Consider the following 13976-nt stretch of genomic DNA (forward strand, 5'->3'; position numbering starts at 1 on the left):
TCCCTCATCAGCTCAAAGAGCAATCAGAAGGAGAGGGAGCACGAGCAAGGAACTCAGGACCGCGAGGGGTGCACCCACACACTGAGACAATGGGGATGTTCTATCGGGAACTCACCAAGGCCAGCTGGCCTGGGTCTGAAAAAGCATGGGATAAAACCGGACTTGCTGAACATAGCGGACAATGAGGACTACTGAGAACTCAAGAACAATGGCAATGGGTTTTTGATCCTACTGCACATACTGGCTTTGGGGGAGCCTAGGCAGATTAGATGCTCACCTTATTAGTTCAGGATTGGATTTTTGTTTTCCCAGAATATTCTCTATCAACATGGTGACAGATTAGAACTCAATGGACTCAGTTTCTTTGAGACTCTCTAGGGTCCCTGCATCTCCTGAAGTTCTCAGGCAATGCCGAGCCTACTTCCAGCACAGGCTCTGTGAGATTTCCCTGGAGGTTCCTGTGTGACTCTACACTGCCCACAGGGAGAGGAGGATGACGTGAACAGCCCACTAGCTGCACCTTACAGGCTATCCAGCCTTCTAGATCCCAACTCACACCAGAAAGCCCAACCTCCTACAAAAAGCACACTTGAAAGTAACTAGTTGAAGAATCCCAATTTCAACAATAGCTGTGTAGTGGGCTGTTTCCTCTCAGAAGAACATGACTTTTGTCACCCAGACACAGAACAGCTCTGAATACCCACAGAAACCTCAGGAGGTCAGGACTACTGACATTTTCTCAGAGAGAGGGAGGTCACAAAACCCATGACAAAAGACACTCAAAACACATTGACACCCTCATGAGGTCATTATCTGGTCCTCTTTCTTCAGCATTCCAGCTACTACAGCATAAGAGGGAGCAAAAGACTGTGCTGGGCTTTTTTCCAGTGTTACAGGTGCCCACCCTGTATTCCCAACGGTAACCCCAAAACATTTACATTTGCTCAGCTAGACTTGACAAACTCTCATTTTAGGCTGTTGGCCTCTTCCCTGTGTGGGACAAATAGATCTTGTTTGTCATCATAATTGTTATTGTTGAGTGTGTGTGTGTGTGTGTGTGTGTGCATGTGTGTGTGTGTGTGCATGTGTGTGCATGTGTGTGTATGTGTGTGTGTGCGTGTATGGTCTCCGGGACAGATAGTTTGTCTGAGTCACTCATTGACACAGGCAGGTGGAGGTAAAACTGCAATAGCCATCACAGAACACACTCCACTTACATCTCTTCTGTCGCCTCCAGCTTGGACAGCTTCCCTTTGAAGTCTAATATCCAGTGCACACACAGTAGGCCCTCGGTCCCATACCCATCGAGTGACTCAGTGTCTCCAGGCTTTAGAGTCTTACTACTCCAGTGCACTTATGGCGGGAGGGGGGTGGTGAAGATGGCCATGAGCAACTGAAGGGTAGCCCATATGGTTCACGTGCGTGGGGGAGGGGCCGTGTTAGGCCGGGGGTGGGGTGGGGGGGACAGGTAGAGGAGACCCTTAGGCCAAAGCTGATTCCAGCACTGCATCTTCTAGGAGTCAGGAGGGCACCTTTGTCTCTACACAGACAAAGTGTGTCTGTCTTGGTCACACACACACACACACACACACACACACACACACACACCCCAATAACAATGGCAATGACAGCCAAGATCTATTTATCCTGGCAGGGAAGGAGCCAGTGTCCCCAACTGAGATCAACCAAACACACCCCTGTTGTCTCTTCTGCCTCTCCCTTAACGTCACAATCACCACAGTTGATCACCCCAGGTGGAGACTGTACGTGGGACACACTCAGGACTTCCTTGGGAAGGAACATGAAGGGTACCAGGACCCCAGATTCCCTTCCTAGTCCCCCTAGCCTGCTGCTGCTTTGAGGAGTGTGGGTGGGCTCCACTCATTGTTTTTAAAAATCAGTTCTTTGAGAGTTTTATACAATGTATTTTGATTGTATCACTCATAACCCCTCCCCAATCTAACCTTACATTCTTACCCTTCAACTTCATGTCATATTTTTAAAACATAAATCAACTCCATTTTTTATAACAACTGACTACCAATACACGGGTGGGAGTGGAGTCATTCACTAGAGCAGGATCGACCTCTCAGGAGCCACGCCCTTGAAGAAAACCGAACACCTCTAGACGGGCCCCAGAAACTCAACTGTGTACAACTCTTAGGAGTTTGGGCTCATGATCCCTTCCCACCCCAAGCCAGAATGTTGAAAGACTTGATCTTAAGCTGGCAGCCCCAGCTGCTGAGTTCCTGTCATATCCAGGAGGCGCTGTTTTGCTCTGACCTCTCTGACCTCTCATTGTTAGAGTCTTCCTGCTCTTCTCTTCCACGACGGTCCCTGACCCTCAGAGAGAGGGTGTCATGTGGATTTGTGTCTGAGAACTCCGTTGATACACATCTCTTTTGCAGCATGTTCGCTGGCACTCGGAAACCTGCTGCAGTGTACCCCAAGTCTTCTCCTCATGCACTGCTTCTGCACCATGTTCACTGGCACCCGGAAACCTGCTGTTGTGTACCCCAAGTCTTCTCTGCACGCACTGCTCTGTCAGTGCCCCATTTTGAGGGCCCCGGTAAGAAGTCTAGTTTTCCCATCAGTTCTTGGTGTAGACCCTGCTTCCTAGTCCGGGTACATACACTGGCCGTTCCAAGTCAAGGACCTTACATGGTTGATTGACATTTCCATTTTAGAAAAAGGAAGCCCCATCACCCTTGTAATCTGGCTTAGAAAACTCCAGGCAAAGCCATCCCATATGTTAGATTCCCTGAGCTTCCAGGCCGGGCTCTGCTAGGAACTCTAGAATACAGGGCCCTGAGAGGGAGCACTTATCTCTGCTTCAGGGCTGACATGAGAACCATTCCTGGGGAGGGGGGGTGTGGCTCCTCTGAGGTGGCTTCTGCCTCTCTCCTTCTCTTTCCTCTCCCCAGGTTTGTTCCTCCTCCTCTCTCCATGGCCCTCTCCTCAGAGGAAGCTATTCTACCACTCTCTGCCCAGTCAGAGCTTGTCAGACCTCCCCAGTGCACTCACTCACAGGTAGGGACAGTGCCCTGTGCTGGAACAGCTCCCAGATGCCTTGCTCTGAGATACTTCAAAAAGTTCACACTCCACCAGGCCTCCCTGGCTTCTCAAGGGCCAATGTTCTCTATCCTAAAATGGAGCAGCTCGTAAAAGTGATCAGAGAATTGGCAGAACAGTGCCCTGGGGGCCCAGGAGTGAAATTCTAGAAATTTATACCTCTGACTAACTTTATCAGGACATGTTCTACACAATTAGAGGTTGGCTGCTGTCCATCTCCTGCCTGAACTCTCAGGATGGACAGATAACCTCAGCACGGCAGCTGCCTGAGAGGCTTCTATTGCTGTATCTTTGAAGTCACCATAAGCAGGCACTCCCTGCCCAACAGAAAGCCCATAGAGTGCTCATGCAGGCAGGGGTCAGAATGACACTGGCTCCCACCTCTACCCTGTCTTGGGGCCTACCTACTGATGGACAGGTATAGTCCAGCATAAGCCAAACAGTGACTCTATGAACCCCCCTTTTTGCCCTAGATCTGTGAGGACAGCGCCCTCTCCTTTCTCAGCACCCTGTTCCTCAAGGTGGCAGGAGACAGGAGACAAGAGAAGCCTGGGATGTTAAGGATCCCTCCTTGGATGAAGGCAGCCATTTCCCTGTGCCTTGCTGATAGATAAGCAGGAAGGAGGCTTCACTGGAAAGGTAAAGCCGAGATTGCTGAGGGGCTAACTCTGCATGTCCCTGATTAGGGAACAGATAAACTCCAAATTAGACCACGGCAGCATGCAAGGGCAGCATATTCCACTTTCTATCAAAAGGTTTTGTTGCTCAAAGGCTTGTAGATCTGTGCTCTGCAAACTGCCCCAGCCCTTCAGCAGGGGAAGGAGATAGTGGAGGGACATCCCTTTCCGGGCGTCTGTGGGGATAAAAGGAGCCAGCCTTCTTGTGCTCCGGTATCATGCTACTGTACTGCTCCAGCTCCTCCACCATGAGTTGGCAACTGAACTTCAGGTCAGGCAGTGACGGGCAACTTCAGTGTGCTTTCTGCCCTGGTGCCAATGGACACACATGGGAAGTGTGGCTTCTTGCCAGAAAACTGGCCGCAAGGTTGGAGCCAGCTTCAGCAGCAGGAACCTCTACAGTCTTGAAATTTTAGGCACATTTCCTTCAGTGTCAGGAGGCAGTGCTCGGGTCACAGGGCATAGCCTTGGGTAGGACTCTGGGTATGGAGGGACTCGAGCCAACGGCTTTGCCAGAAGCATGTTTGTCAGTGTGGCCCTGGATCCACGTGTCCATCTGTGTGTCTGCCTGCAGGTATCCACCAGGTCACTGTCAACAAGAGCCTGTTGGCCCCCCTTAACGTAGAGCTGGACCCTGAGATCCAGAAGGTGTGGGCACAGTAGCAGGAGCAGATCAAGGCTCTGAATGACAAGTTTGTCTCCTTCATCGACAAGGTGAGCCTTATAGGAAGGCTTAATGATGGCACAGCAGTAGCAGTTCTCCTGTTTCCCAAGCAATGGATAGATGTGATGTGAGCTGGATGGGTGGTCCCTCATCACAAGGGAAGGGAATAGATTTACAAGGTGCCCAGAGCAGGGAATAAATGAAGATTGCATCCTTTGGGAATCTTACAGAGAAGGGAAATAGAGGTAGCTTTATTTTGAGAAAAGTGGTGAGTTTCTGAAGGTCAAATTGTGAAGGGTGCCCCCAGGCTTTGTTTTGTTGTTTGTTTGTTTAAAGAATGGAATAACTGAGAGACTGAGCACAATAGGGAAGGCAGGGTTCACAAACCGGGAGACTTAGAGGGAATGTCTCCTGGGTCCAGGGGCAGGCCTCAGAATAAGCTAGAATGCTGTCTCCTGGCCAAGTGCTCACTCAGTGACTAGGGGTCCAGAAAGCCAGGGGTGCACTTGTCCATGGTGTCTCCCAGGAAGGGCTGCTGGCGGACAGAGCTTGACCCACAGGATTTTACAAAACCCCTTTCTCTTGGGAAGTCAATGGTGTACGTCCATGGAGCATGATAATATCTGTATGGTTCCAGTAGCTATAGGTTTGGCTTGTAGCTGCGCTTCCCGGAGCAGCAGAACCAGGTGCTGGAGACCAAGTGGGAGCTACTGCAGCAGCTGGACCTGAACAACTGCAGGAAGAACCTGGAGACTGTGTACGAGGCCCACATCAGCATCCTGCAAAAGCAGCTGGATACGCTGTCTGGGGACAGGGTGAGGCTGGACTCGGAGCTGAGGAGCACGTGGGATGCTGTGGAGGACTGCAAGAAGAGGTGAGGAGGCCACCAAAGGTTCCTGGGCCAGGAGCTCATGCGGTCTTCTCTGGCTAGGGGGAGACAAAACATGACAACACATCCCTATGTGACAATCCCTGTGACAGCACTTGGATTGATGGTAGGAGTTCCTGGGTTCACTGACCCTCTGGAGGCTTTAGTTGCTGGTTAAGGGCTCTGTGCAGGCTTTTGGGATGCAACAAGGAAACCTGCAGACTCCTTACTCACACCGCTGGCCTCTTGGTGGTCACTTCTGGCTTCTCAGTTACTTTCCTTGTCGCTGTCACTAGCACCTGACAGGTTTGTTTTGGCTCATAGTTTGGAGAGTGCTGTCCTTTGTGGCTGGGAAGCACAGCAGCTGGTAGCTCCACAGGGATGGGCAGTGACTCATTTCATTCTACCAGCCAAGAGGCAGAGAGTTGGGGCCAGAAGCAGGGTCAGGCTTGAACTTTGCAGACCTGCCCTTCCAACTCTGTGGCTGTCAGCTAGGTCCCATGACTAGAAGCTTCCAAAACCTTCAAAACAGTACCATAGGCTGGGGACACATGGGTTTTCGGGGGACACTCCAAATTTCAACAATAGCACCGCCAGGCAAGGATGGCAGGTGTAGTTCAATCTCATGTCCTCTCCTGTCCCATGTTCCTGTCCACAGAGCTTCAACTTCTTTCCTATAGGACTGGGCATAGGTAGAGGAAAGCCACTAGTCCCCCCGAAATACCTCAGTCCCACTTGGAACCCCCTCTAAAGACATGTGTGTCCCCTGCTTTCCTCCCCCTCTAACCTGTGCCTGGGAAAGTTCTGCAGGAGAGGATTGGCCTCAGAAAGAGCAGGGCAGGCTGGATCTGTGATGCCAGAGCAGCGTCAAGCTGGACCTTTAGCAGGTGCCTCTCCGAATACAGGACGACAAACAAAGAGGCTGGCAGAACTCTCACCCTGGAGAGTGCTTCATGAATGGAGCTACACTGTCCTTGCTTCCCCTGGGAAAGACTCAGGACAGGAGACAAGCTGGAAGGGCACCTGGGTGCTGGCTTCACCACCTCCATTTCAGGTTCACCTCAAGCTGCCTGGAGTAGACGTGTCCTCCCTGTACCAGTCAGCCCCTCCATCTCACCTCCATCTACCTGCTCCGGGACACTAGATCCGGGAGCTGCAGCTGGCAGCTGGCTGCCAAGGGGACAATCTGAAGCACAGCAGGAATGAGGTGTCGGAGCTGAACCAGCTTATCCAGAGGATCTGCTGTGATATTGCTAACGTGAAGAAGCAGGTGAGCAGTGACCTGGAGAAGAACGAGAGGCATAGTTCCACCCCTGCAATGGAGACACAGGGCTGCCCTACCTTGAGGAAGAAGCAGGTCTCCCTCTTGGGTTTGAGAGTCCCAGGGCAACCACAGGCCCTCTTTCTCACCTGCATAGTTTTGGGAAGATCTATGTCTGACTTACCCACTGTACAGACAGGACAGTAGGGCAGAAAAGGAATAGGGACTTTCCCTCCCCCAGATCTTCATTTTCAGGGCAGGGCTGGAGCTCGTGGGCTCTAGGTAGCCTTGCATTGTTTTTTCTTTTTCTTTCTGTGTTCAACACACCTATGCTATGTCTGTTGTTTGTGACCCTCTGAGAGCGGGCCTTGGGCCTCCTTCTCCCAAGTGGTTGGGTGCACAGGATAAGATAGGGCCCTCTGTGGTCACCCTGCATCATTCCTGTCCTCATGGAGGGACTTGGCCCTGGTGAAGTCCCCTGATTCTCCCACCTGTGCCACAGGACCCTTTGTTTTGCCCTGGTCTCACCTGAAGACAGAAATTCCTAAATGCTGTGTGTGTGTGTGTGTGTGTGTGTGTGTGTGTGTGTATGTGTATAGGTCAGTGTATATATGTGTGCATGTGTCAGTGTATGTGTGTATGAGTGTATATGTATGTGGGTGTGTGTATGAGTGTGTGTATGTGTGTCAGTGTGTATGTGTGTGCATGTGAATGTGTGTCTATGAGTGTGTGCCAGTGTATATATGTGTGTATGTGTCAGCATGTGTGTGTGTGTGTTCCTTTCAGGGACCCTCTGAGGCGCCACATCAACACTGTTAGTAACAGGTTGTCATTGACTCTTCCTCCTTGCATTCCCAGGACCTCTGTGACATGGAGGGTCCGGGCACAGGTGCACCTTTTAAACTATGGTTGACTGACTTATGTACTCCATTATAAATGCCCTGCTGGTAGCCCTTGAAATCACAGAAGTCTGGGAACTTCTTCAGAGTCCAGCATCCCAGCCTGTGGCTGTAAGTTAGGGCTGCTTTATGGAGCATCTGCTATCCAGGTCATACGCAGGGGCATTCAGGGACCTAGATAAAGCTCCCTGCAAAGTGCAGGGCTCCACCACACACTGCCTTGGTGCTAGCAAGTGCAGAGGGGAGGTGTCCTACAGCAGCAACTTGACTGTGCTGGGCATCTCAGGAATGATTCTTCTGGTCCACAGTCACAATGGCCTTCCCTCCAGGTGCTGGGAGCCGATTTGAATAGCTGCCATTACAAGATGGCATTTGGCCCCAGCCTCGCTTGATAAACTCCATATTAGGGTTGCAGTTCTTCCACCAGAAAACAGGGTGAGTTGTTGTGATCTAGCTGCCCACACTTCCCCTGACCGTCAGGGAAACATCCTGGTCTGTAACTGACAAGGATGTTTCCCTGCTTTCTTTCCTGCCGGTGGGTCTCCAGATCAAAGTATCAAAAAGTTGCTAGGCAGACTCCCTATATAAGCAGCCATAGTTCAGAGCCCCTTGCCCCTTGCTTTCTGCTCTCCCTACAACGAAGAGGCTCCAATAAAGCGTGATTTGAGAAGAATCCTCGTCTGGTGGCTGTTCTTTCCTGCTGGTCAGAAAGTTCGCCGCATCCAGGTTTGAGACAACTTCAGCATCGTTGGGATTTCTTCCTACTCTGCTGACTTGCTCCCAAGGGTCCTGTTGTAATGCCTCATTTTTCTGACTTCTTAGAAATATGTGTGCATGTATGTGTGTGAGTGTAGTGTATGCATCAGCGCTACAGTTCCCATCCTTTGCCTAGTTGTTGTCACTTGCTGACAGACACCTACTCTTGGCCCTTCTTCCTCAGCTGTCATTAGCAGCAGTGGTGGTTCCTATGGTAATCATTCAAGCCCCATGAGCTGACTTTGGGACTGGCAATGCAGCAGGCAGCCCCAACAGCCCTTGAAACAGCCAGACCAAGACCAGAGGAGCAAGAGCAAGAGACCTCAGGGGCTCTCAGGACAAGAGCGCTGTTGTTGGGACCCTGGCCAAGAAGACCACTTGATCAGCCCCACTCACCTCAGTGTCTGGAGAAGAATATCCTTGCTTCTGCCCAGAGAACCATCACTCTTGAACCCTCCATCCCCGAGTTTTAAGACTGTCTCCAGTGCACGTGACATCTGCTATCTACTTTAAGTTCTAGGTGACACAGTCAACCTTCCCTTGCCAGTAGGTCCCATGTGAGCTTCTGGCTTTTCTTGCCTTCAGTTTGCAGGAGGCTTCGGAAACTCAAGATATTGTCTTCTTGAGCTAAGGAAGCTATGATCTATCAGACAGAGTGGAGAGAAAGGATGTCGAGAGAGAGGAGGGGAATTGCGGTCATATTCTTAATTGTCTAGATTTTCTGCCCTTCTCAGAATGGGTGGGACTTTTGGCAGTCTTTCTCTGTCCCATTGGCCAGGCCATTGTAGAGTGACTGGATTATTCAGGAAAAAGATGTCCATGTTTGCAGATCCCCTGATGAGCTCCTATCCACAGAGCCACGAGGAAGAGAAAGTCTTTTTAACCACCCTGCATCATCATCTTTATTATCAATAATATCTGCTCCACCTGTCAAGCACCTACTATGTGCCAGGTTGTCAGGAGCCGGTATGTGCTGCCTCTGGTTCTCACCTAACTCTGCAGAGAATGCACAAGCCACACCTTTGGGACACACAGGGAAGCTCTTTCTCAGAGTGGTTGAACTAGCCCACATCACACACCTACGAACCAGCTCAAACCTTGCAGACAGCAGGGTTCATGATGTTTTGCTGGCTTATCACAATCACACCCACTTTTAGAGAAGGGATGCCAAGGTCACAGTGAAGAAGGACGCTTAGAAGAAATTCCACACTAGCTCAGAATTGAGAAATAGGTGGTTATTTATTTAGCAGTAGACTCACAAATCAGAATCCTCTGCTGGAATGGAGATCAGAAACCAAATCCCGCAGCTGGAGAAGAGGCCAGACGCAGGCTCTACTTCGGCATAAATAGTAGAAGAGGCCACGCCCCAGTGGGCGGGTAACTACTGACTGTAAGGTTTCCTACTCGACAAGGACAGTAGATTATGTTGGCTTTTGTGAAGACGGTGGCTAGGTTTGGACCTCGGACTTCTGTCTGGGCCAGTGACTTCCAGGACCTTGTGACACTGGAGTGCAATGGCTTTAAGCTGAGTTAGTGGGTAGACTTAATCTTGCCTCTGAGTGGTCCTATCCATTCTGAAGTCAAGGTTTACTGTGTGAAGGATGAAACCATCTAATCCCTCCTTTGCATGGCCTAAGGACTCTAAATTTCTGCTGAATGTGCAATAAAGTGCTTTGATAAATGTCAGAGGTGCACATCTGTCAGTCTGTCAATCTTTCCAAATGCCTCACTGTCTAACGACAACGTGACCCACCTGGATGTGTGCATAGCCCTATTGTGTAGGCTAGAGGTCAAGCCAGGGGACTGCTCAGGAGTTCACTTCAGGTTGCTGGGAGAGAGAGAAACACTCAAAGCCATGCACTTGGGCCTCTTGTCTTATCTGCAAAAAATGAATCAAATGCATTAAAGCACATAAACGCAACAGTGAAAAGTATTAGACTCCCAGAAGAAAATACAAAGGTAAATTTGCAAAGCACAAGGATCAGGCATGGATTAGGCAAAACAGATAAACTATTGAACTTCCTGAACGTTAAAGAAATGTTTTAAAAATCTTTTTAAAAGGTTGCTTTGTTTCATTTTGTTTTGTTTGAGGCAAGTCCTCTATAGCCCAGCCTGGCCTTGAGCTCATATCACTCTTCTTCTCTCAAGCCCTGGGATAACAGGGATGAACCAGGATGGCCAGCACCGGCATAAGGCTTTAAGCCAAGACTTTTCCTTGGGACATATGAACAACATTTCACCTCAGATAGGGCCTGATGACAGACCAAAGAAGCAATTCCTCTTTGTCTAACTTAGTGAACCAGGGTCTTTGCTGGGGCTACAAACAGGAGGATGGAAGAGGGTTACATATAAAAGCATGGCCAACTCAAGGGCATCTATGTCACCAAACCCAGAGAACTTAGACAACAATGATGACACTAAGAGAGACTTACATAGATCTAATCTACATGGGATGTAGAAAAAGACATGATCTCCTGAGTAAATTGGGAGCATGGGGACCTTGAGGGAGGGTTGAAGGGAGGAGGGGAAAGGCAGGGAGGGGAGCAGAGAAAAATGTAGAGCTCAATAAAAATCAATTTTAAAAAAAGGGGAAAAAAGTCCATCCCAGGAGAGGTGATGAACCAGGAGAACTATGTCTCTGGAGCTTTCTGACCAGTTTGTAGTCAACCCCACAGGACGACCTTCTCTCCCCAGAGGTGGTTTACAACTGTTAGAACTGTGGGGTGGCCTCGTTTCTGTGCCTTCTGGGTCTGACACACTTCAAGAGCTCCCCGAGTCTTATCAGTCTCCCTCATTCTCGATGTTCAGGACACAACTCACACTGCCAGGAAAGTGGGGCGAGCCAGGCATGGTGGTGCTGCTGCCTCCTGGCATTCGAGAAGCCGAGTTCAAGGCCACCATGGGGTACAAAGTAAGACCCTGTCCCCGGAAATGAAAGTGTGGGGGGAGGTGAGAGATTAAGTGAAAAAGCAACCTGCAGGAGGAGAAAAATTTACAAATTATTTCTCCAGTGTTCAGAGTATGAAAGGAACCCTTACAACTCAACAAGACAAGGACACCCTAGCCAAGAAAGCGCAAAGGGACCGCAGGCATGGCTCAACAGTTAAAAGCACACTCGGCTCTTCCAGAACTTGATTTCCAGCACCCACAGCAGACAGTTCATAAATGCCTGTAACTCCAGTCCCAGGGGAGCCAACACCTCTTCGGTCATCTGTGTTCACGTGTGTGTGTGTGTGTGTGTGTGTGTGTGTGTGTGTGTGTGCGCACACACACACACACACACAAATAAAGTTTTTTAAAAAGAAGTGAGCAAATACTTTAATGAATTCTCATCTACAGAAAGTATACATATGACCAATGAGCACATGGAAATATGCTCAACATAACTAGCTATTAGGAAATGGGAGCTAATCTGTAATTTATACCTTCTAAGACAATTATAATATTAAAAACAGGAGATAACAGCTACTCCTGTTAGGATGTAGAGCAGTTGGAACGTTTTGTGCTTTTGCTTTGTTTTGAGACAGGGTCTCACTATGCAGCCCTGTCTGGCTTGAAGCTCTCCCTGTTGGTCCTCCTGCCTCTACCTGCCATGCACTTTGTCGAAGCTCATGTGCCCCTGAGCCTGGCAGAAATGTTAGAGTCGATGTGTGGTCCTTAAGAGAGTTGGCTCAGTGCTTGAGAGCACTTGTGGCTCTTCCGAGGACCAAGGTTCCATTCCCACCCCACATGGTGGCTCCCAACCATGTGTGCTTCAGTTCTAGGGGTCCTGTCTCCCTCTGACCTCAGTGGGCACCAGGCATTCGTGCAGAACACCGTCATACACACAGAGTAATAAAGTAAATATGAGGACTGTCGTGTGGAGTTACAGGCAAAGGGACTGAAATCAGATATTCCAATGGAACGTGTCTTTGTCTACACTACCCACCTTATCTATCTGCGTAATTATTGAGGCAGGGCCTCTCCTTGAACTTGGAGTTTATCAGTTGGATTTAGCTGTACTGACTGGCCAGCAAGCTCCTCGGATGCTCCTTTGTCTGCCCACCAGGTCTGGCTTTTCATGCTGGTACTCCAGGTCTGAACTCAGCTGCTCACAACTGAGCGACCTTTCCAGCCCTTTAGATCAGGTATTTAAGGCCCAGTCTTGCTGACGTTCTCAACCCCCAAATCAAGCACACAATCCAACCACTGTCAGAACCTTCTTTCCACTCGGGACTCAGCAGAGGAGACCCAGGTTTACTGGACTGAGAAGTCCTCCAAGGCAGGCTGTGTCTTCCCTTATCCCGTGTGTGGTGGGTGCCAGTGTGGAGAGGCTGGCTGATATGTGCTGAGTGAATCATTTGGGAGGACATCCTCCCAGGCTCTCTGCTGTCACAGTCTCAGGGAAGTTGGATGGAGGACTCCCAGGACTATCATTGAGCAAGAATACATGGAAAAGACATGACATGAGACCATTGTAGTTAGAGACAGGAGCACTCAGGGATGAGAGGGACAGGATCTGAACAGCTCGGTGTTCACCACTGTGGTTCATCAGTCAGACCTAAAAAAGAGAGCCTCCCCAGAAGCTGTGGGAGGCACCTGGAGGGCGAGCATCTGCTCCAGGTACCTATGTTTCAGAAGTCAGGCTATGAGATACCCAGGTCACAGACTGCAGCCACTCTTCTGGCAGCCGAGTCACGGTGCAGCTACTCACCTGCCGTTCAACCTCGAGGAAGTTGCTTAACTTCCTTGGGCATTGCTATCTCATTTACGAAGTGGGGATAATAACAGCACCAGCCTTCAGGGCAGTTATGAGGACTAAATGAATTAATATATGTGAGGTGCTCAGAACCGTGGCTGGCAGGATGAACCCTGACTAAGTGTTAGCTATGCATTATATCTTCATTATTATTGTTTACAAGGCTCTTTCATCCACCTTGGGGAATAGGTGGACCAGGTGTTGGTGTTCCTCTCCTCAGAGATGTAGTAAGAGGGGCATAGGAAGGTAGACCCACTGTTAATAGGTAATGAGTGTCCCAGGTGAGACAGTGGCATGGGGTCCTCAGAGTCCCAAGTCTACACACTATGTCAGGTGTGGAGCTGGGCACGCTCAAAGGAAGTGCCCCAGCCAGAGAGCTGAGAGTGGTAGCAGGGGACAACACTGTCCTCAATCGCATCTCTTCACCAGAGATTACACCCTTCTCTCCTTTATACCCCAGTTCCTCGGGGTGAGCTCACCTTTGGCTGAAGACCCCTCCTGCCCTTCAAGTCGTCTGATTGTGGCCATATCCTGGGGTCCGAAGTCCCTCTAGCTGGCTCAGGGTGAGGGCACTGGCTACCTGAGCCCATACTAGAGTGCAAGGAGACCACTCTTGGGGATTCACAGATTAACACACTCATGACCTGGTTCCTCTGCCGAGGAGGGCTGGGAGGGCCTGAGCTGATCTCATCCAAATAGCCCAGCTCATTTTCTCTAATTTTGGATAATTACTTTGCTTAGAGAACCACCTGCCCCTCTCCTGGAGCCTCTAGCCTCTCCTATCCCCAATCTGACCCAACTCTCCCACACGTAACGCCTTCATTGACTCCCTGGCACATGCACAGCCTGAGACTCGGAGTTTCTGTACCCAGATCACCCTCTACTCATGACTAGTGGGTCATTGCTTCACAAATGACCCGACCCTTAGCATCTTGGGATGCTTTCCCTACTTCTTAAGGGTCAGTTAACCCTTCTTCCCTTGAAAGATTGAAATCCAAGCCTCTCCTGCAGGCAGTTCAGGTGTTTTTAGTTTCCCATGCC

The 13976-nt window shown here is 49.9% G+C and overlaps 1 protein-coding gene across 1 annotated transcript; it reads left to right on the forward strand.

Moving 5' to 3' along the window:
* Nucleotides 1-3997: 3997 nt before the first annotated feature.
* Nucleotides 3998-13488, forward strand: LOC101997638 (keratin, type II cytoskeletal 74). The gene is given in 8 exon segments (XM_005372435.2): nucleotides 3998-4032; nucleotides 4034-4076; nucleotides 4078-4294; nucleotides 4297-4463; nucleotides 5073-5287; nucleotides 5345-5408; nucleotides 6426-6551; nucleotides 13396-13488. Coding segments are annotated over 8 exon segments (960 nt in total).
* The last annotated feature ends 488 nt before the right edge of the window (nucleotides 13489-13976 follow it).

Source organism: Microtus ochrogaster, chromosome 15, assembly GCF_000317375.1.
Source record: "Microtus ochrogaster isolate Prairie Vole_2 chromosome 15, MicOch1.0, whole genome shotgun sequence".
Taxonomy (NCBI): Eukaryota; Metazoa; Chordata; class Mammalia; order Rodentia; family Cricetidae; genus Microtus; species Microtus ochrogaster.